Genomic DNA, 9909 nt, shown 5'->3' on the forward strand with positions numbered 1-9909 from the left:
TGTTCTCGTTAGTAAAAACATTGTTATCTCTTTTCTTATAGAGTGCTAGTTTGTTCACCCATCCTTTCTATTTTTTGAATAGATACAATATTATACACTACTCTTTTTATAACGAGTCATTCATCCTAACCTGTAAATATGAATGATCCTACGGTGCAACACGTTGTATATTTCCCTCTCTCCCTCATAGGTAACTAGGTCATTAGATAGAAAAAGAAGAATATACCATCGTATACACCAGATTTTGCCCTAAACCAGGGAACGAAGAAGCTGGTGAATTTTATTTTTTTGGGTAAAGAAACAGAGAATACAACCAAAAACTAACTCGCAACATCAGAGGAAACAAAGCGAGTTTGAAAGACTCCAGCAGTATCATCCATGAGCGATGATCCAATCCAAACAAGACGCTGATATCCATATTAAAACTCCAGTTTACCAAATAATCTGCCACACAATTCTTCTCTCTAGTGAAATTTGTCGAGTACATGAAATCGTAGGTTATGAAACTGGTTTTGTTTACAAGCAGTCATGCTGTCACCAGAATTCCCTGGGAAGCTAATTCGATAAATAAACCCAGGGGGGTGCAGCTGTAGTTGGGAGTTTTGAAGAAAAAATATATATAAATAAACATGGCAGCTCTCGCATTCTGTATCTGGGACTGGGAGGCAACAAAGTACAACATGCTTTTAAATATGACATAACGGAGAATTACACGACTCCGTAAATACAGTAATCTCTTCTAACATTAAAACTCTCAAAGCCTCTTCAAAATCAAGCATTATCTCCGGATCCGGTGGTTTGTTATCGCCTAGTATGATCGTTCACGCGTGTATCAAAATCAGGGGCAGGCAACCGAGATATGTTTGATGTCGTGAACTTATCCTTGGTCACGGGCACTTTTTATTGAGACTGGGGGCTCTTCCACTCTCCCTCTGGATATTAGGTCATGGTTTAAGAATAAAACAATGACAGTTATATCATCGTGAAAATGGCGTCGGACCTTCTTGTCAATTTTCCGAAGATCTGAATATCGCATCTCTCTTTTTCTTGCAGCTTCTTGGAGAGCCGTCTTAACAAGCCGCTTGGCGCTTCCCTGCAACACGGGTACTAATCAGCACCAGAGATCAAGAATAGAATCTCACTAAAAAGAGACAAAATAAGCATCAGATACCAGAACATGTTTAAACCATTGGCTCTAAGCCAATGCTTCATTTTTCTTCCCTATGTTGCAAATTAAAAGGCAGAGTATTTATCCTTAGATCTATATTTCCCTTGATGGGCAATGTTAGGGAGACCAACTCAGAGCAAATTTTGTACACCATATGACGTGGTTGTTAATGATTAGATTATTACTTAAGTGTTGATTAATGTGTTTTTATCCGATTGGCATCACATGGTTTGTAAATTCGGTCTAAAATGTTGGCCTACCTAGCATTACTCTTCCCTCAATAGGTATTCAAAACTCAAGTCAGCACAATCACCAACAATCTCTTGTTATCAGACAAAAATGTGGCAGTGATGAATAAAGATAAATATTATCAAGAATACTGAAACCTAAATGTTTCGTCCGGATATCCAGTCAAATATATTTCTTCATTTGCGATCGTTCTTTAAGGTCATTTGATCCACACCAAGGCAGTTAAGTAATTATGGCACGAATGTGAATGCAAATAAGAGTTGCTAAACATGAATAAAAACTGAAAATATCAGAATCTTACTGAATGTGGATGATTGTGGACAATTTCAACAGCTTGTTCATTACTCAAGTGTTCCCATAGACCATCAGAAGCAAATATAAGAAAAGAATCATTTGGATGGAGAGGATGAGAAAGAATGGTTGGTTCGGCAGACAAGATAGGCATGGTCATTGGTTCGGGAAGTCTGAATTTTGCACTAATCGGCTCCCTGTTAAACCTTGCATGTTTCATATATGCGTCGCCTATAGATTTAGATACCTACATCAAATAAATTCAAGGTGTTATCGCAAGACATCAACTATTTAAGAATGAAAAAAGTATGAAAATTTATAAGGAAACATTTCATATTATATCCCAAAAATCTCATTCAAGAAAATTTCTAGCAAAAGATAAAAGGCTTATGCAGACCTAAGAAAATGTGAAGTATTTATACATTTAACTTCCTTTCTAAAAAAAAACTTGGTACCATGGAAAATTTTAACTTGGGTCTTCTTTAAACAAATTAACAGCGTTTAAGTTCATCATCTCTATCAGACAAACAACCAAATAATACATGCAAGTCAGGGAAAAAGTTAACACTTCAAAAATAACCACAGCAACCATGATTTCAATTAGACCTTGCAAAACAGTCCATTTTCCTCACAACTTGGTTTAATCAGGTAAAACCATAAAATCAAACTATTGAAGCTATTCCGAATCAGCAAGGGTATCTCAAGTTAACCCTTGTAAACAGAGCTAGAAGCTAGTGGATATATTAGACTTCTATCTTGGTTCAAAACGCTTATCAAAGGGCTTTCTAAACCTTCACAATTATAAGTTTTCAGTAATTCTTATAGATGGACCCTAAACGGTACGAGCATAAGATGCAATACAGCACTGCATATGCATGACAGACATAGGATAGAAATGCTCAGACTTTACACTACATGCACAATACCGATAGGGTAGGACTAGGGTTCTAGCACCCTTTCAACAAATATTGGCTTCATAAGTAACAGGTAGGAGAACAGAAACACCAATGACATAACTGTAGGTAGTTACAGATTAATGCACACCTTAATTAATGGGCTTTTAGATGATGTAATTAAAAAATACCTGGATAATGCCTTTTACTCTCCAAACTCCATGCTTTAAAACGACAATTTGAGGATCGTGTGGGTGCAAATCTTTCAGCTCATGCCTAACCTCCTCGAGATTTGCATTGTGTTCAGTGGATAACTGGATCGCAGCAACTTCCCCAGTGTTGCCCACTTTCTTTCCCAACACACAACGGGAATCTCCCAGGTTTGCCACAAATAGGGTCCCCTGACATATAACTCCAACCAGACAGCATGACCCAACAGTTGCTACTTGGGGTCTAGTACCCCACAGCTCTGAAACAAGGGCGGTAAACCCTTCCTCTGTTCGGAGAAAAGCATTTTGAATGGTCTCCGCTGTCACAACACCTTCGGACTCCACTGATATTGCTGCATAAACACAATGCCTAAGATAGCCAACATAAGAGCTGCTCATTCTTCAATAGTTAAACAGAAAACCGACCCCAAAACCACCCAACTATAGTAAAATAAAAACGATAGGAAACGAAAATTGTGCATTACAACGAAGAACCAATCAAAATCACACTATTTTTAACTCGAAGCACGATTAGCAAATTATATGCACAGAGATATATTCAATTTTCTGAGGTATTGTATGCAGAGATAATCCGTGATCCAAACTCAAAGACCAATCAAAATCACAACTTTAACAAAAAGCTCACAGCTTTAACAAACATCACGATTAACAATTCCAATCCACTTATTAACAATCACACATTCTACACCGAAACGTGGCGAATTCGAAACCACGCCATCCAAATCCAAAAAGCATATATATATTTTAAGAGGGTTGGGGATCACGAACCTTGGAAATGTTTGAATAAATTGTCGCAAACGTATCGAGCGGTCTCCGGGCCGCCGTGTCCGTCGTATACGCCGACGAAGGTCCCAAAGGGTCCAGACTCGATCTGGCTCTGATCCTCGAGCACCTGATTGGCCTGGACCACCGCCATAGAGAAATCGCCCCACGCGTACTTTCCAAAATCTCGGAACCAAAGCAAGTTATCTTTGCCATCTCGCCCTCCTCCGCCGCCTCCGTTATTCGCAGCGCCGACGATTCCAACAGAGCTGAGTCCCTCACCGTCGCCGCGCCCAAATGGCCTCCAGCAAAGAGAGAGCAGATTCATCAATGCCTGAAGCATCCCACATCTCTCAAAAACCCTAACCCCAAAACCCAAAGACCCTTAAGGACTCCGAATTTGGGGGAAGAGGCTGGGAGAAGAAGCCTAGGATTTAATGGAAATTGGGAGGGGAAGGTATGGGGGAAGAAGATGCGCAGGATTAGGGGTGGGGCGTAGGTTACGAGGGGAGGCGTAAGATAGAGAGAAGTAATGGGAGGGGGTTGTGTTCGGCGGTAGAGGAACAGGGAAAGACTCGTCCTCGGCTGTCTTGTGGGCAGAAGATGGTGTGGGGAAGCATTTTGTTGGGTGTCACCCCTTAATGTCCTTTTCTTTCTTTTCTTTCACTATTTTTAAAGTAATGTTACATTGGTTTTTCCACTAAGAAATTAGGTAAATGTTTGTATATGTTTCAATTAGGTAAATGTTTGTAAATGTTTCCACTAAGATGTAAACGTCATAAGTCAGTGACGGAGCTACACAGGTGGCATTGAGTGCCCATTATAATAAGTGCAATAACAATTAATATTTTGTAAGTGATCTTTAGAGCATTTTCAAATGAAATGCTAAAAAGTTTATATTAGTAATTACAGTTAAAAAAAGAAGATATCACTAGTGTTTTCCAATCAAAATGACAATTCCTATGTGGCATGACATGGAATGGCAGCTGAGGAAATTGTTGTCAAATTTTATAGTAGTTTCAAATCTATTTTTAGTAATTAATAAATGTTTTTCATAATTCTATTCTTATCTTTTGTTTTAAGGATAATAATTACAACTATAAAAAGTAAATCATGTAATAGATAATAATTTAAATTTGACATCTCAGTTGGAGAACAAAATTTAATAAAAGATCAATGTGCTACATAAGCCTTCAAATTTAAATTTTATGTTTAAAATTTGACATCTCATTTGGAGATATTCTTAGCATTGTTTGGTCACCCTATGCCACTCCAAGCTTATTTAATCTCAATAGTTCTTAGCACAACAACTCCTTACTCTTATCTCTTCTTCTCGAACTTGAATTAAATCTCAATTAAACACAATACTTGAGCTAAATTTTATGATTTATCTTAGTGTGAACTTAGTCTCCTTTTGAACCTTGTAAGAACTAAGAAAGAACGTACAACATGCTACATTTTTATTTAAGGGGTATTTTAAAATAACTCTCCAGCTTTGACAAATGATTTCATGTATTCTTCTTTGTTGTCTAAACTCTTAGTTTCTCTACATTTGTCTTTTGGTGTAATATGACGTTTCTAAAATATAAGAACACATCAGTAACAATACAAATGAAAGTATAATCAATTTTTAGGAGCTTATATTATGACCCATTATTACAAAATTCTAATTCTGCCACTATATTGACAAAAAAAAAAAACAGAGATATGCATATCTTTATCTGTAAAACTTTTGATCTCACATTCAGTCATTTATTCATTCATTTGAGACATGTTATACAAAGGTAAAGTACAATTACGCATGTGATACTACTCAAACTATTAGAAGCACAAAATTTCATAAAGTTCTAATTCAAATGGTTCTAAATATCGTTGAAATGGTGTCATGCTTGCATACTAACATTATTTTTGCCTAAGAATTATAAATTGAGTAATTCTACTATTTGAGTTACAAGCTCTTACAAAATGCGTTCTAGTCATTTACGTTTGGTTTAATTTTCACATATTGGGCAACTTTATATTTGTTGCTTTCTTTTTGAACAAAAGTATTTTGTTCCTTTACACTTATTTTTTGTCCTCTCCTCTAAACTTTTGAGAATGTGGATTATTTCTAAGAGGCAAAAGTGTGTATTTTTCTTTGGAAGAGTATGTACCTATGCGATTTATGTACAACTTAAGTTCAATTTGTCTTTTCCCACAATGTATAGCCCAACCATAATGATATTCACACATTAGCGATAACATATTAAGATCGAACATTTGATCTATAATCAGGCTAGTCCTATGTAAAAAAAACGAAGAAATATCACTACACTAACAACTTGGGAGCTTGTCTTACACATTTTGCAAGTGGAAGAGTGTTTCCTATAGGAATGTTCATCAATTGCTCTCGCTTTCTGTCTAACTGTGGCTGAATATGAGGAGACATGATAACCAATTGTAAACTCCACCATGCATAATACTCCAAAACCATCGTGCTATGTTAATCCAAATTTCTCAACATTGCATGTTGCAACAAAACACCGCATAGCGATGCGAAAACTGGGTCCGATTCGATAACGGTTAGGGTAGCAAAGTGTCAATCAAAAACAAAATCTACATGGCTGATATGGTTCGAGGTGTCATACGGAATCCGTTGTGGCCGGACATATGTCTTTCGAGTGGCTCGGTATGTTTGTTGCTGGTCTGGTCAGTGGTAACCATGGGAGCCCCTATCTTCTAGCATGCATGTTAAGATATTACCAAATAATGAGACATTAGCTAGCCCCGCTTTCAACACTTGCAGAAGATTGTGTACCTGTAATTAATGTAATCGTGTTGACCTAAAAAATTATAGGAACTTGTGTGGCATGCAACCGAGTAACTATTGAGCTAATTACATCATTCTTGTAAATGTGGGCGTGCCAACTCGCGACCAAGCTCGTTTGGATGAGTAGAATAGATATGGTGGGGGTGTTGAATACGTTGTTGACTTCTACACTTGAGTGACTACTATTGAGGAAAAAACAGGTCTCGGCCTTGGGTTCTAGAACCTAAAGAAAATGTTGCTTAATTCATTGTGAAGTTTAGGATCTTGTGCACCTGATTCGGTTGCTTTGATTATATTCGTGAGAATATAGGTGTGTCTAATTGGTTTCAGGCTATAGTGGCAAAGGTACTCAAAGGAGATGAGTGTCTTTATGATGAATGTGGTTCGATCGTTTGAATGTTGAACTATGAAGTGCATATTAGAGTAATCGATCATAGAACACTTGATGAAGTGACCTCTTTAGGCGAAAGAATTAAGAACTCTTCGCTGGCCGAGACTTGAATAGATAACCAATTGACTAGAAATGATGTTGTTTACTTGATTTTCTCATAGGCGTGAAAAGGTTTTTCCGTAGAACGAAAATTTTCGCGTAGAGCATTTTGAGTTGTTTGCTAAGTTGAACAGGCCTTTCGTGTTGAAAAACCTCTTCTATTTATAGGGGTGGGACTCATGATAAATGGATTTGCCAAGATAGAGTTATGATATGACTGACCTGGATATTCTCTCATTATCCCTTCTTTAGCGGAAACCCAATCTCTTTATGCGCTTGATTCGTCCTCATTTGATCAAGCAAGAATTCTGATTCGTAGAATAATTCGCATCTCATCAAAACTCATCATGATCATTGACAATTCTAACTCACCTAAGACTCTACCGAGCCACGCTTGAGCTTGATCCCTTCACAATCCTACTGCTATAGGGACTGGATCGGATTAGTGCTTTTTAGGAGGATGAAAAAAGCGCACTGGCCTGCGAATTATGGCTTTCCAACTTGGGTTACTCATCCTCAGCCCAAACCTTTATTTTAGACCCAAACAAATTGACTAACATTAAGCATCTAGGCCGAAGCTTGCGTTGATCTATGATCCTGCAATAAAAAATCATACAAGGCAAGAATGTTGATAAAGAAATCATATGATATAAAACAATTATATAAATCTACCCATGTTTTTCTTGGGTTTAAGCCTATCGAGGTGCTGCATAATTCGGTCCGCTGAATGTTATATATCAAATGTTGATGATGACTTCTGATTTAATATGTTACATTTCTTTTTTCATACACAAATTTGCAGGATCGTAGATCAAATATTTGGTTTGAGGAAAACAATCTAGCTACCTAACACCTCATGTTTTGTCTAAAATACGAGCATGGAAACAAGAACAATTTCACTATTTAAAAAACAAATTATATAATTTCTGAAACACAAACGTATGCTAGGATTGTTTAATAATCATATATTTTTAAGTGTTACATTTATCATATTTTTCATCATATTTTTTAAAATTAATATTTGTACTGTCTTTGTAATAGAAATATCATCCACGTTTATTGATAGGCCGTATAGATATTAGATTTGTATCAATGTATGCCCTGCTACTATCAGCTACCGTCACCACCTCAATGGAGAAATTTCTAGACACCCACATCGATAAGCAATAAAATGGGGGTTGCTGGTTAGACTATCTCCAACCCTTGGGCTAAAAGCAAAATTTTTTAGCCCGGAAAATTTGGTTTTTAGCCCAGAAACATCTTTTCTGCTCCAACCCTTCTGGCCTAAAATTTTAGCCCGGAATTATTAAAGAATGAACTTAGGCTAATTTTTTTCTTAAATCAATATTTAAAAAAAAAAAAAAATGTAGATTATTGTAAATTAATTTTATGAACATTTTAATCTAAAAAAATTTAAATTCCAATAAATATTGAAAAATCATGAAATTTTTCACAAAGCAAGCTACTTTCACCAACCTTTCAACTTTCACCAACCGTTCATCAATCATCCTCTATATAAACACAGGTCCAATATTAGTTGATCACACAATCTTTCAACCTTCAATCATCCTTTATATTCACCAATCTTTCAACTTTCAAAGAGTTTTTGTTTCCTAAAAATTCTCAATATCTCATCAATGGGTGATAGAAGAAGGCGTAGCAGGGCAATGGAGATGGCACAATACCAAGCAAGGCTTGACATTGAGGATTTAGAACTAATCAACGCCGAAGCTAAACTTGTAAACTCGTTTATGCAATATGAGCACCATGGCGAATCTAGCCATCGTGGTTCTGTCACGGGGCGTTCATTCGTGCAGCGTGATAGAGAAGAGTGTCATGACCAAATGATGAAAGATTATTTCATTGAGCGGCCGAGATTTCCTGCTCATGATTTTCGGAGGCAGTTTCGGATGAGGAGAGAGCTTTTTGAAGGCATCTTGAACGCAATTGTCAATCATGACCACTACTTTGCAAGGAAGATAGATGCCGTAGGCCGACAAAGTCTATCACCTCATCAAAAGCTCACATTTGCATTTCGAATGCTAGCTAATGGGTGCTCTGCTGACTCAACTGACGAATATTGCCGACTTGCGGAGAGTACTGCTATTGAGAACCTGAAGCGCTTATGTCAAGCAATTCAAGCCATCTATGGAGCCATATACCTCCGCAAGCCAACTCATGAAGACTTGAAAAGGCTTCTACGCAAGGCAGACAAAAGAGGCTTCCCTGGCATGATAGGAAGTCTTGATTGTATGCATTGGGAGTGGAATAATTGTCCTACTGGTTGGGCTGGCCAATTCAAGGGCCGTCATAACAAGCCAACCATCGTGCTTGAGGCTTTGGCATCTTACGACACATGGATTTGGCATGCATTCTTCGGCTCTCCCGGATCAAACAACGATATCAACGTTCTTTGGTCTTCTCCTCTGTTCGATGAGGTTGTGAATGGATGGGCACCAGAATTTCGATACAACTTAAATGGTAATAGGTATGAGCTAGGTTACTACCTAACTGATGGTATTTATCCTAGTTGGTCTACCTTTGTCAAAAGTTTTTCTCATCCCGATAGTGCAAAGAAGAAATTATTTTCGCAGAGGCAAGAGTCTTACAAGAAGGATGTGGAAATAATCTTCCCCATTGTTGGTCTGCATCGGTTGCCCACCTTGGACAATCCTTGAGGACGTCCCAAGCATGTTGCAACTTAAAAACTTGATTTTTTGGTGTTACTCTTGTCTTGTAAATTTCCATTGCTTTGTCACCCTATGCAAAAAATACATAAAAATAATTAGTTGCAAAATAATATTATGTACATGACAAATAAAATATCAAGAAAAAAACTCACAATTTCTATGGCACTCATTCCACTAGGCATGCCAACCATGGCTCTCTCTAAGCTTCCCTTTCATAAAGTGCATGCTTTATTGATAGTCTTCCACCGATCATAAACACCACCACCGTCTCGCTCACTGCCGTTGCAGTTTTCTTGAAACTTTGCAATGATTTTATCCCACAAAACC

General features: G+C 37.4%; 2 protein-coding genes across 2 annotated transcripts; one reads left to right on the forward strand and one right to left on the reverse strand.

The window, feature by feature from the left end:
• Nucleotides 1-600: 600 nt before the first annotated feature.
• Nucleotides 601-4513, reverse strand: LOC103425614 (probable protein phosphatase 2C 42). The gene is made up of 4 exons (XM_008363704.4): nt 3600-4513; nt 2793-3163; nt 1719-1955; nt 601-1093 (listed from the first exon to the last, which is right to left on the reverse strand). Exons 1-4 carry the CDS (start codon nt 3934-3936, stop codon nt 878-880), a joined length of 1161 nt encoding a protein of 386 aa, XP_008361926.1. The 5' UTR covers nt 3937-4513; the 3' UTR covers nt 601-877.
• A 4016-nt stretch (nt 4514-8529) lies between these two features.
• Nucleotides 8530-9570, forward strand: LOC103403632 (uncharacterized). Its single transcript, XM_008342477.3, has one exon. It carries the CDS (start codon nt 8530-8532, stop codon nt 9568-9570), a length of 1041 nt encoding a protein of 346 aa, XP_008340699.3.
• Nucleotides 9571-9909: the final 339 nt, after the last annotated feature.

This window comes from Malus domestica, chromosome 16 (assembly GCF_042453785.1).
Source record: "Malus domestica chromosome 16, GDT2T_hap1".
Classification (NCBI taxonomy): Eukaryota; Viridiplantae; Streptophyta; class Magnoliopsida; order Rosales; family Rosaceae; genus Malus; species Malus domestica.